At 49.7% G+C, this 24,532-nt stretch overlaps 1 protein-coding gene across 2 annotated transcripts in view; it reads left to right on the top strand.

The window, feature by feature from the left end:
* The first annotated feature begins 1,125 nt into the window (after positions 1-1,125).
* Positions 1,126-24,532, top strand: part of LRIG1 (leucine rich repeats and immunoglobulin like domains 1) — a 95,776-nt gene continuing 72,369 nt past the window's right edge. The window contains exon 1 of one of the 2 annotated variants that reach the window (XM_054216496.1): positions 1,126-1,417. In XM_054216496.1, coding sequence (XP_054072471.1) covers positions 1,242-1,417 — 176 coding nt within the window. In that variant the 5' untranslated portion in view covers positions 1,126-1,241. The remainder of the gene's footprint in view (positions 1,418-24,532) is intronic. The other variant, XM_054216497.1, reaches the window with a different exon arrangement.

Genomic DNA, 24,532 nt, shown 5'->3' with positions numbered 1-24,532 from the left:
GGCTGCGATATGTGTTTTTATCCCTTAAAATACTGCAGCCCCTTCTCCCCACGTCTCCCCTGGTGCGAGGCCGGGCCGATGCGAGGGGTTAAACCGCATTCCCACCCGCCCTGGGGGCACTGAGCTTCCTTCCCTAAAGGCTGTATGGGCCACATTCAAACCTGACCGAGGCCAGTTGGATGCTCTCCACTCCACTCAGTTCAGGAGCAGGCTCTAAATTCAGTCTTTGGAGCGTAGCAATGCTCTAAGTTTAATTTTTCCCGTAATGATCTTGCTGCAGCTATCTAATGAGTCACGCTTCTGCCTGTTTTGGACTGGGTGCTCCCTCACGTCTGGTGCGTGCTGGGCTTTCAGAAGCAGGGGTAAATTTGGGAAGCGGAACAGCGGCTTAGGTTCGCTCTGAAACACACGTGAGTAATTAAAGCACTCCTGCGACTGGCTCGTGGCAGGACACACGCGTCCCTGGGGAGCGTGGCCCCTCGTCCGCTTCGTTGCGTCGGGGGAAGGGCACCTCGGGGGCGTGAGGGATCCCCCAGGCTCCAGCAGACTGTCCGCATCTACGGGGGGTAGATTTTTAAATCTCTCTCCCCACGGCGGAGCGGCGGGCGCGGCCCCTTTAAGAGGGGCAGCGCGCGGGCCGGGGAGGGGGGGCGGTGGCCGCCCGCGTTCACACCTGGAGTGGGAAAGGGAGGCGGGGCCCCGCCGCCCCTGATTGACGGGCCGCCGGCATCAATGGGGCGCCGCGGCGCCGCGCCGGGGGGGTGGGAGGGGGGGAGCTGCCGGCCAATAGCGGCGTGCGCGGGCCCGCCGGAGGACGCCCGCCAGCCAATGGGGGAGCGGGCGGGGGGCGGCGCGGCTACATGTTGCGGTGTCGCCAACGTGGGTCCGCGGCGAGCGGCGCTCGGGCCGGGCGGCAGCGGCGGGGCCGGGCGGTGGCAGCGGCTCAGCCCCGAGGGAGCGCACCGAGGAGGGGGAGCTCCAGCGGCCGCTGGGCCGGAGCCGTGCGGTGTGAAGGAGGAGGTGCTTCCCGCGGCAGGGACGCGGAACCGACCCGCCCGGCGGCGGCGGGTGGATGCCGGTGCCGTGACCGCCCCGCGCCGCCGGCGGCCGAGGCGATGCTGCGGGCGGCGGAGCGGCGCTGAGCCTTCGCGGGGGCCCCGCGGCGTTACCGCTGCGCTCCGCGCCGGGGCCGCTCCTGCCGCCTCCTCCCGCCTCGGACCTTCTCCGGTGCCGGATACAAAATGGCGGTGCCGTCACGGGCGGGCGGCGGGGCGGCGGCGCTGCTGCTGCTGGGGCTGCTGAGCTCGGCCGCCGCCGGCTGCCCCGCCGGCTGCGCCTGCGGCGGGGAGCTGCTGAACTGCGGCGGGCTGGCGCTGCCCGCCGTGCCCCGGGACCTGCCCCGCTGGCCGCGGCATCTGTGAGTACCGGGGAAGGGGCTGAGGGCGAGGCGGGGGGCTTGGGCAGCGCCGCTTGGAAAAAAAGACCCCAAACCGAAAAAAAACCCGAAACTCAAGTTTTTACTTCTATTTTTTTTTTTAAAGCGAAGCGGGCTCTGCCGCCTCGTAGGCGCGGAGAAGAAACTTCCCCCGCGGCCCGGTGTCTCCCCTGGGTCCCGCCCGAGGCGGCGGGTGCGATGCTGGTCCCGGGCGAGCGGAGCCCGGGGCTCCCTGGCCACTCGCTCCCTCGCCGGGCTGGCTTTCCTTCCCTTCCCCGCGGGTGTCCCGGAGGAGGAAGAGCCTGGGGTGGATTTGGTCCCCGGTGATGGGATCGGATGGAGATAACGGCCCGCTCGGGCTCCCGAATCCTTATTAGGACATCCATGGACACCCATCCCACGCCCGGCCTGGCGCTCCGGACCCCGCGCCGTGCCCAGCATCGCACCCCGGGGCCCCAGTGGGACCCCAGCGCTGGGACCGCGCTCTCCATGTCGATGTTGCCAACTGCTAAGGTGTGAAATCCAGCAAGCGCGGGACGAAACGGAGCCACGGGCCCTTGCGGTGCTGTTGGGGCGCCTCGAGTCAAAACCAGGTGGTGGTTCCCAATAAAATCTGCGTGGCTGGCTGCCGTTCCCTCGGTTCTGGTCCGTTTATTGGAGTTACTAACCTGCGGTGTATTGTATGGCCTGGATGGCAGCTGAGCTTATAGCCCAGCATCTGGTGGTTAGCTCAGCACTGTGGCTCTTTCTCTTTCCTCCCCTAGAAGGGTGTTTTTAAAGTGTTCAGGTCCACGGCCAGGTGCAGGACAGGGTGATGGCTGTTTCTCGTAAAGTGCAGTGGGTCTGCTCTGGTTGTGTAACCACCCAGCGCTGCTGTGACCTGATAAGAGCTGAAATACATCATCAGACACGGGAGATCCAGGGGGGCAAAAGTGTGCTGGGCTTTGACAGCTCAATTCCTTTGACGGTGCAGGAGGACTGACGCTGTGTGTGTGCGCTCATAAACTTGTAAAAATAACTGTCCTCAGCTACTAGCCAACCTTGGAAAATAAGGAACCAGAAGTGCCTCGGTGCTCCTGTTGCTGGGCCTTTCTGCTGTTTGAGCAGACTTATAGATTATTGAATCTATAAAACCCCTGGCTGTAAGAGATACTCCTCAGCTGTGCCAGGAGAGAGAACGGTCACTGAAGTTTTGCTGGAAACCATCCAGCTCCTTATTAAGAAGAATTATTAGAGGTTTGTCAGGTTCTCCTGGTATTATTCACTTTTGGCTGCAGAAATGCCTTGTTTTATGCGAAATTATCGGGTGTCGTACCGAGAGGAATGTGTGGCCTCTGCATTAAAACCCCGATTCATCCCGTTCACCTGTTGCTGTGTGCTCTGAAGGAGCCTTCCTTCAGCCTTGGGCACCTTTCGCAGCAAGTTTTTAGTCTTTTCAGCATAATTCCAGCATCCCCATGTGCCTCTTAAAAATAGGACAGCGTATCTTTGTTCATGCGGAGAAATGCATTAATAGCCCAGTCTGAACAAATTTATTGTTTTGTGTTTTTTTTTCAGGATTGCTAATACCCAGGAGTGTCTTTTTCATATGGAACAGATTTTTGAGTGTCTTGAGTTCAGTTTAAATTTTATTGGTCAAGTAATAGCATGTATAAATCTACTGTGATGGACCTGGGGGCTCTTGATATTTTAACCACTTAGGCAGAATATGGTTTGTCACTTTGCAAATCCTAAACTAACCAAAGAATTAACTAAAGTGAAAATCTGTGATGGCTTTCATGTCTGACAATGCAAAATTAAGGGGTTTTTTTCCTTCTCTATAACTTGTATAAAAAGCAGACATTTAAGCTACTCCAAAAACTTCTCGTTTTAAAGTAATGTTGTTTCTAATTGCTAAAGATCACATAAATTGCTTATTTCAGTCTAGGGACACAAAGCTGAAGCATGCTTTCCATGCTTGGTAGGATCATAAATGCTAATTTCTGGTACAGAGACTCGTTAACTAACTTTTTATTTGTTTAATGTTCTCTATAAAAGCACCGTGTGCCGGAGAAAAGTTATCTCTCTGCGATTATCTCTGTTGCTTTTGGTTTTGGTGGTGTGTTTTTTTTTTAACATGCCCTTTTAAAGCAGCAGAAGGCGAGCGGGAAGGCTTTTGGCATCCCTGGGCTAATGCGGGAGCTCAGTCTGAGGGTGCGGGTCCCCCAGGCATAAACCGGGGTGAGACGGGCGATGTGGGAGCCCTGCATCCCTCATCTCCCATCACTTCTGGGCCGGCTGCGTCTCCCACCGAAGGTGTCTGCTTCCCCGGGGTGATGAGCTTGGGCACGTTAGATCGCTAATAGGAGACGAGATAAATCCTGTTTTCAGTGATTTGTGCTGGCTGTGCTTTAACTTCGTTAAAGCGCTATTGAAAAATCCCTCCTTAGCAGTTTATCTTTTATTCCTAATGAGTGCCGCAAAGCTGAAGCAGTGCTTGGAGTCGGTTTTCACTGTGTTGGAGATAAAGCTTTTGTTTGTAGGCTTGGAAATGTGGCTCAGTGCGCTGGGGAGGGTTCTGGAACAGACTTAATCATGCCGTGTATTTTGTCAACAGGACTATCAGTGCTGAGGAAAAGCATTGGGATCTTTTGAAACTATTGTTATTTCTCTGTTGGCAGTAGAGCTTGGAGTTGTAATTTTTCTCCCTGGCTTTCAGAAGGCATAACTGATAGGCAGAAGGGCTGGTGCACTGCAGTTGCTCACAGTTAATGCGGTGTGGCACAGATAGTTGGGTGTTGGGTTTTTTTTTTCTTAAAAGCAACAGGCAGCTCAGTACTGCATGCCAGTTAATTAAGTGTGCAGGGTTTGCTGGCTGAGCAGCCCTGCGTAGGGCACGTTGCAAGGCTCTGGCATGACCCATACTGTCCTTGCAGGAGCTGCAGCACCTGGCCCTTGCCAGCTCTGGGGCTGTGAAACCCCCTGGGTCTGTGGGGGATGCCCAGAAAATCAAACTGCTGAGCGGTTGCTGTGCAGGACTCCTTTGCAGTGTCTCACTTAAAAGCTGCTGGAGATGCTTATGTCTTCTGGTGTTTAAGTCTGAAGCTTATCTTTACATTAGAGTGTAATACATGGCATAGACTTTAGGGCTGAGCTTAAGTACAAAGTGCTTGAAGCCCAGAAAAGCCAGGTACAGGTCTCCAGCAGTGTTGGTGACATGGCACATCCCCTGTTTCTGTCTCTCTGTGCCTCTTAATTTTTTGAGGGGTGGTAGAAGAGAGGTTTCTTCTGACATCGTGTGTGAGAGAGGTTTTATCTTCTCTTTTACTGATAGACCGATAATATTTTGGGTGCACATTTTAATGGTGAGAAGGCTTTGGGGCTGCGGAAGTGTGGTTGGATAGCTAATTCATTGCTAGTATGGTTTGGAGGAATTAAAGCTTTTATTTTAAACGTGTTGTGCATTTTTGACCTAAATGACAAGGGGGAGTTTTTCTCCGCTACGTGGACCCTTCTGCCTCTGGGCTGTGTGTGCCTGGAATGTCTGGAAAGAAGGCAGAGCCTTCGAGTGCCCAGGGGAGCTGGTCTGAGCTGCCCTCGGTTTCCCGGGCTGGTTCTGGGGTTTGGATAAGTTGCCCTGAGGCACCAGCTGGGTGGCTGCTGGCTGTCTGCATGGTGCTGCTGCTCTCCTGGAGAGAGATGGGCAAAGCCCCTGGATGCTTTCAAAAAATCCTGCAGGTGCCTGTTGATGGTTTTAGGGCATGGAAGTGCATTTGAACTAGGGGTCGGGAGCAGACTCTTGCTGTGCCCAAGTGTATGCGCACAAAGACTTCGAAGGCAAGGAAACTGAATGTGCTCAAAACTACCCATTAACTTAAATTTCTTGCTAAACTGGGGTTTTAACTCTGCTCTTGTATGTTAGGGTAGCTTCTTTGCTTACTTGGTAGAGCAGAGCGGGGCTCAGCTGACAGCTTGCTGTGGGCATGGTGCTCTCTGGAGGTGGGCATGAGCTGCTCTCAGGCTCTGCAGATGCTGGAAGACAAGGCGGTGGGGGGGGACGGGACGGGACACCCCTCCTGCTGACAGTGCTGGCGGGGGGGGAGTGCTGCTGGCATTTCCTCCCCTGCATCTCCTGCTTCCAGCCCTGCTGAAATAATGGAACAAAGATTAAGTAATCGTCACCCCGGGCTCACAGCGCCTGGCCCCATCCAGCTGTGGAGCCCATACCGTGTGCTGGCTGCCCAGGGGCTATGGGGCTTGGAAGGACGGCTTGGAAGAGGGGGATGTGGATCAGTGCAGGTGGCCGGTTCTGCTCCCTCCATCTGGGGAAAGGGAATGGAAATCCAAAGAAATTCTGCAAAGCCAGCAGCTCCCTCCTGCATGGTGGTCTAAGGAAGGCTTCCTGCTCAAGTGGGACAGAGCTGGGAGCTGGTGGTGGTGGCTGTAGAAGAAATTGTACTCAGCTGGCAATGGCACAGTTGGGTTTGGTGCTTTCTGGAGCATTGTCCTCAGCAGTGGCCTTGCCTCGGGGAAGGTCTCCTGCCCCGGGGCTGTGGGGTGTCTCTGCACCTTGCAGTTGCTGTGCTGGGGGTTGGTCCTGGTGGGGTAACAGCAAAGCCTCTCCTTGCAGAGCAGTGTCTCTGTGGGCCTGCTGCTTATGCACAAATAAATACATGCGCTTGCAAATAAATCCACCCTTCCTGTGTGAACATGTGTCGGTGGATTCTCTGACCACCCTCAGCATGCCGCGATATTTATTGGTGCTTACTGGAGAACAGCAGTTAACAGCAAGGCCTTTGCAACTGCTGTCTCATCTTAATCCCTGACTGTGCCACAGCTGGGGCAGAAATTTTCTCAATCAGACTAGGATTAAAGTGCTTGTGAGCTTCGTAATGAAGCCGGAATGGGATGAAATATCCCCATCAAGAAGCCTTTCTGGCTCTTGGAGAAGCCCCTGGCTTCAAGTGAAAGGCTCTAGGACCCCCTCAGCTTCCTCTGCATATTCCTCTCGCTCCTTTTGAGAAACTTCATGCCATTTAATCACTTGGAGGCTTTTCCTCTCTGCAGTGACTGCAATTTGAAACGCAGGGGTCCCATACAAAAGGAGCAAGTGCTCAATGGGCTGTGTTAATATTCAGTGCCATTTACAATGGGCGCAGTTTGAAAAGGAGAGAATGGATGGTCTGGGAGCTGGGGGAGGAGGAGCTGTGGAGGGAAAATTCCCAAGGCAGGGGAACCAGCATCTCAGTAGGCAGCTGAAAAAATGAACACACCATCAATTGTTCTCTAGGAAAATCAACCATTATTATGTGCTAGATACAGCTTAATATGTGTGTTTTTTTCTTTGCTCGTGTGAACTGCTGTGCAGTTCTGTGGATGTAAGATTTGGGGGTGGCTGAGCCTTGCAGGAGTTCCTGCTTGGAGTTTAAGGGATGAAGGAGCAAATGTGAGATTTATTGCCTTCCCCCTTTGCTCGCTGGCATCAAGAGGCTGGAGGTGGTAAACTGATATGTTTGGGAGCCCACACACTTCAATAAGGCACTTCAGGTACTTAAATGCTTCCTTGAGCATGGGTGAGATCTCACTTCACTGCTTAAAGCTAAGCTGGTGTTGGAGTCTTGTCTCTGGCAGAGATTTAGGCAGACGAAGAAGCACTCTGCAGAGATGGGGCTCACATGGGCTGAAGCCCTACCTGGTGCAGGGAAGTCCTGGAGCACTGGGAGGATGCTCCCTGGTGTGCAGCTTCAGCAGAGCCTGCTGGGGGGCTTCAAGGTGGTTTCATGCTGAGGCATTCCCCGGGGTGCTGGAGGTGTGTTTGCACGTACCTGGCCTCATCAGTACATGTGCAGCTCCCACCAGCTCTGTGGGGCATCTAAGAATGACTGGGTGCCAGGAGGCCCTATCCATGCCTGTTTCTGGTTGCTTTGATCTCTTGAAGAGGGGTTAAAGTTTTGTCTTGAAGTCTGAGTGGCTTCTAAACTGGCTGATGGCTCTCATTTCTTGGTAGCCAGCTCTGATGAGAACTTGTGTATTGTCCCTGACTTGTATGTCAACCGCACCCAGAAACCCTCAATTAGGGCTGCAGGGCTTTTAATTGATCTTGTTGGCTGCCCCGCGAGACACCTCAGATTGAGTTAGCTCATCAGCTTTTAACGTAATCATTTTGTGCTGCTAACCTAATTGCCAAGTGCGACTCCCTTGTTCTGCGGCGTGGAGCTGGATGGGATCATGTGGATGAATGGAACAGAGATAATTTAGGCTAATGCTGCTGGGAAGAGCCATCTGCAGAGAATCCAGGTTCAATCAAGCTCTGGGGGACCAGGGCTGGGCAGGAATTAGCACCTCGTTCAGGGTGAGCGGGGGGTGATTTAGCATAGAGCATGGCTTTGGTGAATAATTGTGAATAAACATAGCCCCTCAGGTCTGGGTTGTGGTTTCATGGGATGCTGGGTGTCTTTCCGCTGAGGTCCCTTGCTGGTTTTTAGTGGCATGTGAAGGAAGGAGCAGAGTGTGAGGCTGCAGGAAGAAATAAAGGGTGAATAAACCATCCTTCTGTTTTCCTGGTATGTCCAGCTATTAAATGATGTGCTAAGAAGTATTTTTTTTTTTCCCTGCCCTGCATAGGGGCCAGAGTCAAGGACCAGGATGCCATTGTGCTAGCACAGAACACGAAAGACGTATTATTATTGTAGCTGAGTCATCCGTTAATAGTTAACCAAGTCCTGCGCTGCAGCCGGAGTCCTTCAACCCCAGCCTCTTCCAGCTTCAGAGCAGGACTACAACATATGTAATATGTTATGCTCCCTCATTATATTTTCAGCACGCTGTCTCTCAAGCCGCAACCATATAATTTTGGTGAAGCCTAGAAGCAGACCCTGCTATCTTGGGGGCACCTCTCAAGACCCGATGACGTGTTGCATCCAGTTCCAGGAGCATGGTTCACTTCTGCGTGGTTGCATTTTCAGTTTGAGTAAGAATTGAAGGATGGGTCCTGAACTGTAGCCATCTGCCTAGACTTTATAAATGTTAGCCATGCTGAATGTGTAGGCAGGATGGTTGGTTATTTGCACTTGTCCCAGCAGTTTCTTAGTTTGCTGCGCTGGCTTTGCATGGATTTAATCAGGAAAAGTATCAGAGACCCTCACAATAAAACAGATTTATAAACATACACTCCAGTGTCATGCACAAGTTGCATTTAAAAATGCATTAGCTGACTAAAGCTTTGTTCTGGAGCTAAAGTTTTGTGTGCAAGAGAACTTGTCACTTTTTTTTGTCAGGGGGGCGGAGAGGGTAGTTAGTCTTGATATAGCTACTCATAATGAAGTGTTAACTTTGTGAATTTCCCTTTGTCTTTTTTGGATCCAACCCCCTGATGCAATTGTATTAGTTTTGGAAATCGGCAGAGCTGCAGTCTTAAATACATTCTTGTAAACGCTACTCCCTTATACAAGCTGTGTATCACAAATGCTTCGCTCTTGTTGAAGGCGCCTATTTTTTAGATGAATCCTTTCAGATTAGAAAACACATCCAGTAAGTTCAGTAGAAATCTGTCTGTGAAATCCTGAAATAAGATACTCTTTTCCTATACCACCTCCTCCAGCTGGCAGGTTTTTGCTCACTGGGGAAAGGCTGGACAAGCCCTCAGGTGCAAGGAAGAAACGAGAGATGTGAAATGCAAAGTCGGGGCTGTGTGGCTTCCCCCCACACAAGGATCCATCCTCACCACCGATGTGTCTCCCTCGTTCCTCAAAGCCTGCACTTTTGGGATGGGCACGTTGTCTTTCAGTGTTGTGAATGCTCCTCTGCCCTGGAGAGTTTACCATCGACACCAGCTAGTAATGAGCCTCTCTCCAAATACTGCCCTGCAAGTTTGAAATGCATTTTGCCTAGCTGGTGTGGACTATAACTGCTTTTAAAGTCTGTTTTAGCCTGCTGTGCGCCAATACAAACACAGGATTTCTATGTTATCTATCATCTAGGAAATACTTTGAAAAAGTGACGGCTGGCCAGTGGGCTGGTGCTTGCAGCGTGTGTGGTGGTGCTGGGCCAGTGCTGTTTGATCACCAGCACAGATGGGTACGGGGCTGAAGGTGTTGACCTGGATGTGCCCAGGGCTTGGTGGAAGATATTCAGATGGAGATGGCAGGTTTACTGGATGTTGTCTTCTGGTCGTGTTTAAGGATGCGATGCTGGAGGTGTCCTGGGTGCATTGGAGCTCCATTGGTGGGGCTTACTGTGGGTGATGTCCCCATAGGGGTGGGGTGGTGGGAGGCCTTGTGGATGGGGAGCTGCTGGTCTGTGGGTTGTATCATGGGTGATAAAACTGCTATTGTAGGAAACTGCCTGGCTGGAGTCCCTGTGAAAAATTGCCCCTTAAATGTGTTCCAGTTGTCCAAACACTGGTGCCTCTCCTTCCTCTGCGGTGTGTGCGGGGGGAGGCTGGAGCTGGCTCTCCACCGCTGCTGCCTGGGGAGCAGCCCTGAGCAGCCTTTGCTTGCTTTTTGCTGTGTCTGGGTCAGCTGTGTTCCACTCAGGTTCCAGACCTGTGAAAAAGCACCAGAAACCTTCCTTTAGTACAGACCTAAAAAATACCCTAAAATTGCAGTTTGGACAGATGGGCTGTTCCTGCAGCAGCCTGGTCCATGAGCAGGCAACCCCAATTTGGTTCTTCTCCAGCACAAGGCTGTTGCTTTGAGTTGGAGCTGGAAGATGCACGGAGCCATGGGATTTCCTCCTTTCTCACCAGGCTTTGCAGCCCCATGGGGACAAGGGTGTGTGGCAGCGATCTGTGTGTGAGTGGTCAGCAGTGACCTCTGTCGTTCATGAAGGGTGAGGAGGTATCCCTTGATGGTCTGGGTGGCACCTGGAAGCTCTTCATCCTCTTCCCCTTCTCATGCCCAGTTACTTCATCACTCCCACTCCTGCCTGGTGATGGCATAGGCATGGCCAGTGCAGAAAAGCCAAGTCCTGCTGATTGAGGGTGGTTGGCCGGTGCCATGCTGCCTGTGGCCTGTCCTCGCCGGTGAGCCAGGAGAGCATCCCATCCTGTTTGTCTGTGTAATTTGCTGTAAACCTTCATCTCCTTCTGAACCAAGGGGCAGAGTCAGATTCCCACTTGCATTTCATTTATTTTGGCAAAATGGGGAGACTTCTCCTGTTTTAGGAGATTTAAACAAACCATATGATGTTTTATTTTGAAAGGTGTCATAATACTTTCCACTTTTCCTTTGCTAAGCATATTTTTGTGCTGTTCCTATCTATGTTGGTCTATAAACAATTCTGTTCCTCCTTTTTCCTCCTTAAACAAGTCTTCCAAGTCAGAATTCTTGGCTTTCAAACACCTTTGGATTAGTTCTGAAGTAGGGCACACATGCTGCATTAAATCAGTAAATAAGATGATAATAAAATAAGTGTGTATTTTTAGACCTTTCTGATTTGGAGGCGTTTGTGAGAGTTGTGCTATCTTTATTATTTCACATGGTTATAAACTTCTTGTATATCTTCCTTCCCACTTTCCAAGCTTTGTTATTGAGATGATCACCACCTAAAAGCTGTTGAGATCAAGAAACATAAGGGGTTTGGATAAGTCTGTTCATAAGAGCAGATAAATGAATTTTTACTGTTATAGCAGGAAAAGTTGCTTGGCTTTTGACTTCTTGGTGAGCTGAACCCCTTCCAGGAGCTCTGGTTTCATTCTTACCGACCTTACCAGCAGAGATGTATACTGGTCTTTGAGTTAATTTCCTTTGACAGAAAGTTGTATGGATCTCACAGAATGTCTTTGGCTTACACTGTCTACTTAGAGCAGCAGTTGTCTTTGCTTCTCGCTGGTTTAATAATCTTCCTGAGGCAGGTACTGCTTTCTACCTAGGTTTTGTGAGAAGGGCAATGCAATGGTGTATGTATCTGTTCTCCCTCAGAGCTTTTGATGCTGTTGGCCAACTTCAATTGGAGGAGTGAACTTAAGTTTGAAGTGCCTACCTCTCCTGTAGGCAGCAGGCTGGGGAGAGTGGCTGTATCCCCACTGAGGGAGGGAAAGCAGTGTGAGATTATTCCGAATGAGACCTCAAAGAATCTTTGTGAGGGACAGCAGTGCTGTTAAACCATCCCTGCAAGATAATGGAGACCCAGCGGTGAGATGCAGCTCTGAGCGCTGTGGTTACCTCTGTTAGGAGGTGGGTGAGGGAGGGCTTCAGAGCCTTGCTGGGATGGTGCTGGCATTAGCTAGTACCAGTAGGTAGTGGAGGGTTTGGTGCTGGGTTACCCCATGCATTGTTCCTGTGAGCAGGGGATGCTGTGGAGGCAGCACACGAATCCTGGTCTCTTTGGGGGCCAGCATGATCTTTTCTCTGTGTACAAAGCAGTGCCACCCATGTGGTGGGAGAGTGTCTCAGCCAAAGCAGCGAGCCCTTGTGACTGCCACGGCCACAGATGGGAATAGTTTTTTGGCGACTTGCTTCTCCCTTCTTGGAACAGAGCGTCCAGGAAGAAGATGCCTTTGTGGCCTGATGGGTGTTGAGCCGTGGGTGGGAAGCAGTGGTTCTGGGTGTCTGCAGGGACAACTGCCTGGGGCTCTGGCTGCTCACAGGGTCTGGGCTTGATAGCAGGTGTGGGGAGAGGGCAGAGCCGCACAGCTGGGCAGCATCCTTGGGAGATGCCAAATAGCAGCCCAGGCTGTTTACTACAGTGTTTCTCCCTCATGGCTTCTAGCACTTGTGTCTCAAGTGCCACCACTTTGTGGTCTGCCTAACAAGAGGCTGACAAGCTGTCCTTTCAGCTGGCAGGGATGCTGGGGCTGCGCTGTGTCCCTCTGCACATCTCCCAGGCGTGCTGCAGCACCCAGGCTTCCCTTTTGTTCAGACCGTCTGAGCTTTTTCCAATACCTTCCTTGTGTGCCCACCCTCTCCTCAGGAGACAGTCCCTTTTGGCAGCCCAGTGCTGCGGTGGGGTGTGCAAGCTGCTGGTCACTGCTTCACCCTCCAGCTGGGAATACTGGACCCAGCTCGAAGGCGAGGTTTTCAAGCACCCCATGTGCAAGTCATAATGCCAGTGTGGGGCTTGCTGGGGAGCAGGCTGTGTGTGATTAAGCCATTTAGGCTTGTTGTAATTTTTTTTTAAAATCAAAACAATGTAAATCCACCTTTTTTGGGGGAGGAGGAGATGGCAGCTGAACACTACTTCTGGGGCTGTGTGCTAATTAATGTCGCTTTGTTTGCAAGAGGCATGGCTAAAAGAGGAAGAATTCAGCACAGACTTACGGGCCTGCACATTTGGAGACAAAATGGGGAAGCTTCCCCATCCAACAATTTCCAATTGCTTCCTCTATGGTTTCCTGAGTAATTCTGACCGCCGGTTATAAAACCGCCTGCCTCGCTGTTGCAGGATGCATCATCCCTCGACTCTTCCCTTCTCCCACCATCTCCCCGGGCTGCTTCGTCCCCTCCCTTTGGGCTCCCTGGGCTGTTCCCAGCCAGCAGCAGGAAAATTTCTGACCCCCTGGAAGTCGGTTTCCTGACGCTGCTGTGACAGACAATAACAGCAATGGCCCTCGTGGGACTGGGGTGGGATTGGGAGTGGATTGAAAATGTGCCTTGAAACATTTTGGGCAGTTTATGCTCTGTTGCAGATGAAATGTCTTTTGATGGTTTTCCTGCTTTTTTTTTTTGTTCACAATGTGGAATCCCTGATGGCTTCAGAGCCACCCGGCCGTGCCTGCCCTGGAGGAGCAGAGCTGGTCCTTCTCCTGGTGCTCCCATGGCGTGGGGGAAAGGGTTGCAGGATTCCTGTTTAAATCCAGAGAGCAAAGGCAGAGGACGAGCCAGAATGAGCGCTCCAGCACCTCTCCCTCTGCTGAGCCTTCAGTTGCTGGCACTTTCCTTGTTTTCTGCAGCCACCTCCACTGGGGGCTTTCAAGCCAGGTTGAACCAACCACATCCCCTCTGGTTGTGTGTGTAATATATGATGGTGCTTTTGGGGCAGTCTGTGGCTGTTTGAGCCATGCTTGGCCTGCCACAGTGGTTGCTTTCCACCCTTGGTCTGCGTTTGGCCCAGCACTGTGACGCTGGTGTCCCACAGCCTGGCAGTCGGGAGTTGAAAGCGTCCTTCCAGGACTTGTCTGGCAGTGTCTGTTGGGGCTTGTCAGGGAGCAGCACAGAAAAAAATGTCACACTGATGCAGTGTTGACGCAGGAGCTGGACCTTGTTTTTGCTGCCACCAGTGGACCGCTGGCTTGGGCAAGACTCCTTGGCCTGAAGGCAGTGGAGATCCATCTGACCGAATGTAGGCCTATAAATATTAGGCTTTATGGATAAGCCAGAGGTCTAGTCTTCTCGATTTCATGGAATGCAATGGGTATTTCCAGAGGACAGCTCGTTATTGTCCTGGGAGCCGTGCGAGCAGAAGATGAAGTGCACGCTTGCCCTTTGGTGCTTGTGCATGGGGAGGGATGGGAAGGAGTGGGTCTTGTCTGGGGAGAAGACTCTGCCCAGAGCTCTTTCACAGCACGATTGTCTCTGTAAAGGCCAAGAAAACTTGATCTGAAAGTCTGTTTTATTTATTCATTCCAAACTCCAGCCCTGCTTTGAGGGGAGCACATGGAGGCCGCCAGCCTTGCCAGGCATGCAGGCTGTCCTGGCATGGCCACGTTCCTGTGCTGGAAGAGCGTGTTTGGGGTGATATTTGAAATGCAGCAGAAAACCCACACTTCCTTCAGAGTTTTGACTCTTGCATTTTTCATCTTGGGCAGACTTTAAAGTTTTGTGCAGCATTCAAGGGAACGGTTTGCTTTCCCTTTGCCCACATGTCAGCATTCCTGAACAAAGCAGCCTCAAGATTTGTGGAGCAGATTCTTGAAATTCTGCAAATGTTTTGAGCCAGAAGATGTTTCCAGAAACTGCCCGACCTAACAAAAAGAGTTGGTGGGACTTGGGCACAGCTTGGGGAAAATGAATAAGGCATTTTTATCCCTCTTTAAACGAACATCATTCTGATCAAAACCACCATCCCTGGTCATGGGAGCTGTTGCGCTCTGCCACCTCGTTGCTGTTAAACCACAGCTGTGGTTTTATTTGAACAAACCAGATAAAGAAGATATGTATTTTAAAAGTGAGGTTTGTTTGCCCTGCTCGTTCACTGATTGCCCACTGAACCTAGCGATGTCATTTAAGGCTAGATCTCAACAGAAGTGTAGCTACCTAAATATGGACGTAGGTGGAAGGGAAGCACGGGGGTACAGAAGGTCCTGTACCTGCAGGCACTGCAAACCAGGGCTCAAACCCCGCTTAAGCCTCTTGGGGATGTTCTGAGCACATCCAGAGGTGATTCAGTCTTGTGGTCACCAGCATTCCATAGTCCACCCTCTGCAGCACCCACGTGCTGCTTTCCTGGTCTGTTGTGGCTGCTCCAAATGTATATTGGTGATGAGTTCTTGTGGAAGGGCTCAGTAGGAGCTGCTGCTTTTGCCCGGGAATATGGAAGTGCTGCCCTTTCCCTCAGGCTGGGTGGGCAGCAATTGCACTTTGAATGGGGACCATGACAGCAAGTGTTGCGTGCTGCCTTCCTGTTCTTATTTAACTGTGCTTTTGGTGGTTGCTGGTGTTGAGGTTTAGGCATTGGATGTCTCTTCCCATGAATGTTTTATCACAGGTGTGAGCATGAGTGACCAGGAAGGAGCCATGGAGTGTCACACCTCCCTGTTGGGAGGCTCCTGTGTCTGGGACCACTGACCCATGTATCTCATAACCTTGTTTCTGAAGGTGAAAGGTGTGACCTCAGTGCAGAACCATTGTTATTTTGACCCAAATATGGGTTTTGGGTTTTTTTTGTTTTTTGCTAGCACACTTCTGGTCTGCTGCGGGATTGTGGTATTAACATTTTCTTTTTAGAGAAGATATTTGACTCGGACCAAAATCGCTGATTGATTCCCTCTTCTGCACTCCCCCCTCTTCCCGTTGGAGTCAAGAACCACTTCAAAGGCTCAGATGTGTTGGTGCCAGATGCCACACAGTTATTGTTAAAGAATCTGAAATATAATTGAAAACAAACCTTTGTTCAGCCAAGCGTGTCTGGCTCTAGGCTTTCACTCACGGCAGAGATGGGTGCTCAGCCTCTTCTGCTAGATTTGGTGTCTACAACTTGTCATGGCAGATTAATTGTCCTTGAATTCTCTTACATCTGGTAAATGTTTGCAAAAACAGGAAAGTGTGTGTTTTAAAGTATTTTTTTTCCTGCCTGGGAACCCACGCTGTCACTTAAAAGTTACCTGCCTATTTGTGGAATTCCTTGCAGTAATAAAATGCATCCAGTTGGTCTTGGCAGGCTAATTTCAATAGAGATGCTCCAAATCCAGGTTGCTCTGCTTGGCAAGCACAGAGATGTCCCGCTTCCTTGTAACACTTATCTTTCCTGGGGGATATAGGATATTGTTTGACATAAATAAAAAACATTTGTAAAAGCATGGGTAAGGCAGATGCCAGCATCCATTTTAGTTTTATTTGGTGTGAAGGCAGAGGTTGGTGTAGGAGGCTTGGTGTAATCTGGCTCGGGTGGTTCCCTTGGTGAAGTCCATGAGGCTGGAGGCTTCTGAAGGAGCCCAGCAGACTTCAGGTGCTCTGCACGTAGCAGCCCTTGCTTGCCTGATGCTGAGTACAAGCTGTTTGCAAACATAGTCTCCTGGGGTGTGGAAACATGGGATGTGGTTGCAAAGATGCACAGTGTATCTTGGGTTCCTGTTTCTTGTAGTTATTTCCTATATGTAATTTGGAGTGCACCATGTCTGTCTTGGATCAGAACTCGCGCTGCTCCTGGGACTCTTATGCCACCCCATCCTCCGTGTTGTGTTTTATCTGACCGTGTGGACATTGCTTTGTCCCTCCTTGCTGCAGGTACCTGGTTTTGACCATCCCCAGTGCTAGGGCAATGGTCCACTGAAGTCTGAGAGATGCTAAAGCCATTAGTACATCTGGGAGCAGGGAAGCACAGCGAGGGTACAGCGAGCTGGTTTCCTTGTGGAGGTTACTCCTGTAGCAGAACTTGGGGGAACGGGTCCATCTGAAAATTAATAGGTCCTTTAGCTGCATGATGGTTGCTGAATTTGGTATTTCTTTTCCTTTTAATTTGCCTCCCCTACCCAAAGCACTAGCCTCACTGCATATGGCTGCCTGTCTGTTGTTTATTATCTCTGTTACACTGTGGTTAGTGCTCACACATGATATTTCTTTGGTTTCAGTACAGACTGAGCGGGTTGTCCGCCACTGGATCCAAAAAATGTAAACTATTTATAAATGAAAAATACTCTCCAGTTTTAAAGTGCTATGTTGTTCCCTTCTCCCTCCAGCATGTGCACATTTGGCTGATCTCATGTAATCCCACTGATGTAAATCCAGATCTCTAACAATTTATGGGACTGGGGGCCGCCTGGAGAAATTTTGATGTGACCTTGTGCTCAAGGGGGGAGAACACGAAGCAATAGTGATAAAAAGTAATGGAAAAATGTTATTTGGCTGTGTTGCATTCAGCGCAGATATGGTCCAAACTCAGATAAACCTTCCTTCAGAGTTCAGGGATTCTTGGGTTTGGTTTTCCAGTTGGGCTCATCTCCATCATAAGCAACTGTTGAAAAACTGAGACAGAAACTTATTAATGTTGCTTACAATGACCTGAAACAAATAGAATGCTTTTTTAATACTCCTTACAATTAAAATCTGTTTGTTCTTTGTCTTTCAAGCATGTACTTGGTTTTATAGTGAACTAACAACCTATGTTTAGTCTCCCAGGGAAGAAAAATAAGGTGGGATTTAATAGCATGTTAAGGGAAGCTGGAGTAAGTTTTCTGTGCGTGTTTGGGAAGCAGGGCAGGAGGTGATGCTGGGTGGGCCAGGAGGAGACAGGCTGGACCAGAGGCTGAAATGGTCAAGCCCAGGGGGAGGAGAAGAGGAGGCTGTGAAGTAAATACAGGGTATTTAATTGTGGAGCTCATTAGCCAACAGCTGATGGCTTGTTTTCTTGTAGAGACAACAACAGGGGACTTGAGCTGAGTCCCTGGTTGGGATGAGTGGTGCAGACTGGCCAAGGAGTGATGGAGCATCTGCGGAGCTGGCAGGAGCGAGGGGTGTGGGGAGCAGAGCTGTTCCGAAAGTGCTCCTGAAAAAAACAGAAATTACTTTTATCTACAGTGACGTGGTTTTCTGTGCAACTGCAGTGTCAGTAAATGAGGCAGGGCTGTCCTTCCTGCTCAAATTTGGAAGGTTTGAGGATAGCTGAAAAAAATGGTGGGATTTTTTGGGGGGGACGGGACTGTTTACAGCATCCCAGCTAGCAATCATTCAAACAAAAATGGTAGAAACTTTCTAATCACCAGTGCATTTAGGCAGCCTTTGCTGTGTAGCTATGATTTGTCAGTCTGTAAATTGTGCAAAAAAAAAAATTAGTAGTGTAACAGGTACATAAAGAAGTAAAGCATAACGAGAGTAAATTCAGTGTAGTTTCCAAGTTTTCTCTGGACACTCTTTGCATTGATGGTGATAATCCCTTGTTCTGTAAAACCCAATTGGTAAGAATATAGGGTTTGGGATTTTTTTTTTAATTTTGAGTATTTAGGAGCACCTAAACACATTTGCACTTCTGTCCCCTGCAAGATAGCACTTGCCGGAAAAGGCGGTTACAGCCTAGCTGGGACTGGGGAACGCAGCCTTTAATGTACTGATTGCATATTAATGAACAGCCAGGCAGGTGGGACAGTGCCAGAAAGCAGTGAGTGAGAAAGCCAACAATATCAGCGTGAACTTTGCACTCCGGAAAGTGTGAAGTGATGTTGGTGAAAGGAGTTTATTGCACAAGTGGAACACTGCGGTCCTCTTTGATGCCCAAGTTTCTGTGCTATAAACCGAGGAAAAATAATTGGCTGGTGGAGCTCGGGGGGTTCCCATTAACCTGTTCTGCACCCCTTGAAATGCTCCCCAAGTGGGTTTGACCATATGGGTGCTCTTTCCTGAGTGTTTGGTGTGCTGTGGCTGGCATATGAAGCTGTAATATGTCTTGGAGCACATAGAGTTACTGTCCACATCTGGTTTGTATCACCTTCAGTGGGTCTTGCTGCAAGATGTAGTGCTCTGTCTGCACCCTTCTCCTTGCCCAGTTCTGTCCCACAGCATCAGGCAAGCAAAATCCCAGCCTGGAAAAAGCTACAGAATGGGTTGGTGTATGAATTAATTAATATAATGGCTACTGATAGGGATATGCTTCTCCTGGCATTTGGCAGAGATTAGATATATTTGCCAGGAGAAGCATATCCCTATCACTTGCCTCTCTGTTAACCAGGTTTCTTGATACCGAGCTCATTACCAAGTCCCTTGGATGTTTTGTGTGGTTTTTTTTTTTTTAAGGGCTCTTTGCCTGCTTGGAAGGGGAGATGGTCCCCACCAGCCTCCTGCAGGGGCTTCACCATGGAGCCCAAGACCCACTGTGGGCGAGTGCCAGTGGTGGTATGTCCCCACAGGGTGGCTGGGGACGGACCGGCAGTCGTGTGCGGTGGTTTGTCAATCGCCTTGATTATGTCTTTCCTTTCCGCAGCTCCCTCCAGGAATGTGCAGTATTTGGCGTGGGGGCTTGTGTCCGCTGTGCAGCTGGGGACTTTTCCATTGGGAACATTGAGAGTATTTAAGATGATCTCGCAAATATTTTTAAATATTTTTTTTAATTGGCCCTGGGCCAATTTTTGCTTGTCTCTGATGCATAAAGTGGGTTTGAAAAAAATGTTGTTGTTTCTCCCTCTCCCCCCATTTAAACATTTCAGGAATGTCAAGTCTTGTCAGCCTTGGCTTTGCTGGGGAAAGAAAAAAATTCCCTTGAGGAGCTTGGGGATGTGTTTTTTATGTGATCTCAAAACCCTGGGGGAAGGTACAGGAGGGAGGGAAGGAGCAGGTTGCTAACAAAAGCTTCCTTTATCCGAAATTTTAATGAGGTATTGCTGTTAAATAGCAGCAACCACAGAAAAATTCACCCAACCTGACTTGGTTCTCTCAATGTTTGGTCCCTTGGTTTATCTCCTGCTCTCACTTTGCTGGTTCCCTGCTATGACCCTTTTAGTGTTTTCCAGATAAACACCACAGCTGTAACATAAGCCTGTTTGGAAATACAGACAGATTAAGAGAAGACTTTTCATCAAACTCTTCTGTTGCAGTTACTCATAATCACCAGTAATCTGTGTGGAAATAGGCAAGCGAAGTCTGGTTTCCTGATGATTTCTGGCTCCAGGGTTGAATAAAGCTTTATTTGACTTCTGCAGAGTTTTCCTGTTATCTCTGCATTGTGTTTGAATATTGCCCTCCATCCCCTGGCTGTCCTTGGTGTATTTTGGGAGTGTGGGGGGCTGCATGTTTGCTGGAGCAATGGACCCAGGTCATCCCCAGGCTCTCCTGTCTGCCACCAGGTCTGCAGCCCAGCAGGAGCTCACTTGCCCTTCCCACCACTCTGGTCTTGTACCAGTTTTAGACTATTTGGAATGAGGACAAATGTCTGCTGCCCTGTCTTCATAGAGTGGTTTAGGTTGGAAGGGACCTTAAAGATCATCCAGTTCCAACCCCCCTGCCCTGGGCAGGGACGCCTCCCACCAGACCAGGTTGCTCAAAGCCCATCCAGCCTGGCCTTGAACACCTCCAGGAATGGGGCAGCCACAGCTTCTCTGGGCAACCTGTTCCAGTGCCTCACCACCCTTGTAGTGAAAAATTTCTTCCTGATATCTATTCTAAATCTACCCTCTTCCAGTTTGAGGCCATTACCCCTCATCCTATCGGTACATGCCCTTGTAAAAAGTCTCTCTCAAGCTTTCCTGTAGGCCCCCCTTCAGATACTGGAAGGCTGCTATAAGATCTCCCCAGTGCCTTCTCATCTGCAGGCTGAACAACCCCAACTCTCAGTCTGTCCTCACAGGAGAGGTGCTCCAGCACTCTGATCGTCTTCATGGTCCTCCTCTGGATTTGCTTCAACAGGTCCATGTCCTTGTGTTGAGGACTCCAGAGCTGGACATAGTACTCCAGCTGGGGTCTCACAAGAAAGCCTTGCTTCTTTGGGAGCAAGGCTACAAAGAAGTTTTTCCCACACCATTCCTCATTTTTTGCATGACAAACAGTGAGATTTGGTGGCTTTGGTGTATTTATCTCCTCTTAGGAGCTGGCAGTTAAACCTCGACCCCAGGCCTGCTGCCTGGCTGGACTTTGGAGCCTAGCTCTGGATGAGGGGAGGGGAAACCCCAGAGAAGGAGAAGGAGGAAATGTTTGTTTAATTCCTGATGTAGTGTAAGGTTCAGAGCAAGCAAATTGTGAAAACGGTGTGGAGCGGGGAATTGCTTTGCCCATGGTTTGCAGATAACATGTGCAGAGCAGGCAGCTGATGTGGGGCTGGAGCGGCTGGGGGGGGGGAGGGCTTTATTTGTTTGTGCAGTTTGTTTTTAATTTAAATAACCTATATAATCCCCCTCCCTCTGAATAGTAAGTGATTCCTTATTTATAACGGCCTCCCCTTATTATTTGGCCTGAAATACAGGCTGTGCTCCAGCTTTTTACGATGGGGATTAATTTTTTTTAATGGGCGCAGGCAGGGGGTGGGCAGGCAGGGGGAGCGGGCAGCGTGAGCCCCCGTGTCTGCGTTTCCTCCGCTGTCGTGGGGTTTTGGCTTCTCCCTGCCTGTACCCCGGCCCTGGGGCCAGCCACCCGCTGCCCTTGGGGCTCTGCTGCTATAAATTAGGCTGCAATGTGTTCCCAGCTGGAGCGGGGCTGGGTAATTGCTCTGGGCAGGTTTATGGTGGGGAGGTGCGAAGTGCCCGCTGTCTGTCCATCTCCCCCCTCCCTGTGGATAATGGGTCTGCAAAGGAGCGTGGGAGAAGGGATGTTTCCTTGCCAGGGAGAAAGCAGAGGTGTTCTCTATCCCTGGAAGGGTGCAAGCCGTGGGGTGTGGGGCTCTGCTCACCCACCCCACTGAGAGCACTCGGTGGGTGCTTTGGAAAGCACGTTGGGATGTCAAAGTGCATCTCTGGAGTTCTAGACTCTGCATTTCCCTTATTTAGGAGAGGAAGGGGGGAAAAAAAAAGGTGACAAAGGAGCCATTCGCGGACTTCTCATAAATATCTCAGGGATTACATGGCAAAGCACAAGACTATTGAAGCTGGTTGGGCATACCAGAAACTTTTATGAAATAGTAGGATTTGATCAACACTTAATCACTCTCAGACTTCTTGGCGTGGTCTCTCGCCCTCTCCTCTGTCCTGGAGGAGGACAGGGGTGCAGGAGTCGGCCTCGCGCCCCTGCTGCCAACCGTACGGGTCTCAGGTGGGCTGATGGCACACGCATCTGCAAGTGCCCAAGGTTGCTGGTGCCCTTTAGGTATGGGGCAGTAAATTAAATGCTTTCTGCCCTCCAGGGAGGCGTGTGGAGAATTGCAGAGGGCTTGCACTTGCAGGCAGCCTGGCAGAGCTTCTGAGTGGCTCATTCAGGCAAGGGGTGTCTTGTGGTAATGCTGTCCCATCTGCTGCTGTTCCACACATGAGCTGCAGGCAGCCACCTTCTTACCTGCTGCTCGGCCAAATTTGCCTATCAGAGCCCCGTGGGGTGAGCGTAGGACAGTGGCAGATGAATGGCAGAGGAGTAATTCACTGAGGACGATGTCCTTAATTCTAATTGCTGATAGGAATATTCTGAGTGTATGCTTTCCTAAAATCTCCTGCTAATGCATCCTGTTTGTCCTCCTCATGCAAGAGGCTTCCCTGCTCCTGGCTGTCCAGTCTTATGGTGTCTTCTAGTGGTCTCTTCTCCTGGGTTTAGAGGAGCTCTGTCTCTGCAGGTACACACATGCACGTTTTCTACATCCAAATCCTTCCCAGCCTGGAGCTGAAGTGCTCTTGCATTACTTTGTGGGCCAGCATCCAGTTTTAAGCACAGGAGAGGTAGATGTTTTTGATTCTTTGTGCTGAGAACCCGCTTGCTTTTTCCCCAGCGGACTGAAGCAGAAGACTTCAGATATAGGTAGGAATTTCCAGTTAATTTCATAAAGTTATTAGTAAACAGGAACAGTATATTTTCAGCAGCAGCAACTTTTTTAAAAAGTTTACTAACAGGCATTTTATTGATCTAGCCAATAGGTGGGTAACACAAGCCTGGAGGTGTGTGATAGTTAATGTGTAACCATTAAATAGACTTATTTGGACACTTTTTATGTGTTCACATAGCAATTAAAGCTCATAAACCTGTGGAGAGTGTTTTTTGTGTGGAGTAAAATGAGAACCTTTATCCCGGAGAAGGTGTTCATGGAAAAGGTACGGTTTATGTAATTGTTTTCACGTGACTTGACGTAAGCGTGGGGCTGCAGGGGAAAAAAAACAGCTACGAGAGCTAATTCCCGAGGCCAGTTGCAGTGTTGCTTTGTATTGGCTTCCCTCCCAGTGGCCAATTTGGTATATTGAAATCAGTGCTGTTCTGTGTGGGGCATTTTATTGTGAGCCTCCTGAACCGAGGGTTGCGTCCTTGCTCTAGATAGATCATTTTTTGGCTCTTGCCCCTGTGTGTGTTTGGGTTGTTTTGTTGTCTTGGAGCAACTTTGGTGGTTGTGTCAAATTTGCTGGAAAAAAAAAAAAAAACCCATAAAATGGTTTCCTGCTGGCTAACCTGATCAAGCAGTAAATGTGTCCCATAGCTCTTGAGCTCTGTCCTGGCTAAAATAATTAAATAGGAACCCAAGCTTTGTGGGAATGTGGGAAACGCCTTCTCTTCCTTACCTTTTTCTTCTCCATACAGCATGTTTCATGGGAAGCATAGACTGAGTGAGGTGCTGGGGATTCAGTATGTATGCAAGCTGCAGCTCCTCTTTTTGACTAAAAGAAATAAAGGCTGAAAACAGACTTGTTTCAGGTCTTTGCAGCAACACTTTCTCCATGTTGGAGCATGTGGATGGTGGGGGAGAAGGGATGGAAGGCAGCCTGTCTCAGTTTGTGTAATTGTGATTGCAGAGCTCCAGGCAAATATTGACACCAGATTTCTTGGCAGACATGCCATTCCTGAGATGCCCTGGGAGTAAAAGATCCTTCACTGATGCTCGCTGTTGCATGAAGCAGCCCCTCCTGGGATGGTGGAGGTGGTGAGTAAAGGGGGAGAAGCTCAGCAAGAGTGGTGGAGTTGAGAAACGTGATGCAAAAGGGGTTTCACCCAGAAATGCTATGGTATCATGTTATGAGGTCTCTAACAAACAGATGGATGGTCTGCCAGACGCAGGGAGAGATGGGACACCTTGGTATGTCTTCACTGCCAGTCTGGCATGGGTCTGAATGCTGGGGATGCATGAATCTGCTCTGCTCTTTGCAACACAGGACAGACGTTACTACTTCACATCTCTAAAAAAAAAAAAAAAAAAAACAAAAAAAAAAAAAAAAAAAAAAAAAAAAAAAAAACAAAATAAAACCCAACCACCAACCACAGAACGGGGAAAACTGTAAAATTCTGTTTTCCATCAGCAGTTGGCTGCCTGGGCTTTGCACCGTGGCGAGGGTGTTTTGCTGAGCATGTGTGAGATAACCTGCTTTCTATGCTGCAGTTCTAGAGAATACACCAGAGGATTGTTAACATCGGCCAGATACCTCTCTAGTATGGGTTTGTAGCATAGTCTGGACAAAAGGTTAAATCAGACAGTCATTTCTGCAGTGTTATTTCCTATACGACACTCTGGAGAAAGTTCAGTATCACTTAGTTAACTTTTGCAGAGCCATTTCCTGTAGGTTTTGTTAGAGAAAAGCTAGATTATGTGTTTCCAGTTGAAGTAGAGTTATTTTCCCCTATAAAATGCACTAAAACTTATTTTTACACAGTTTGCTTTGGTTTGCAAAAGACTTTAGGGGGAGAGCCTGTGTGTTTGGAAGATTCGGAAAGTTTTTTGTTTCATACCTCACTTGCTGTGACAAATTGAGGAAAATGTGGGGTTTTTTTGGTTTTTTTTTTTTAATATGGCGTTGCTTTAGTTGAGCCAGGCTTGGAATACAGAGTCTGCGTTAGCGCATGCTCCCACGCTGCTGCAGGTCGGTGGCCTGTTTAGCCCAGGGTCCGGCTTCTGATAACGCCTGGTTTCAGGAAGGACTGAGAA

The sequence above is a fragment of the Rissa tridactyla genome, chromosome 10, assembly GCF_028500815.1.
Source record: "Rissa tridactyla isolate bRisTri1 chromosome 10, bRisTri1.patW.cur.20221130, whole genome shotgun sequence".
Taxonomy (NCBI): Eukaryota; Metazoa; Chordata; class Aves; order Charadriiformes; family Laridae; genus Rissa; species Rissa tridactyla.
The sequence above is the reverse complement of the archived record's forward strand: the minus strand, read 5'-3'. Positions and strand labels throughout refer to the sequence as shown.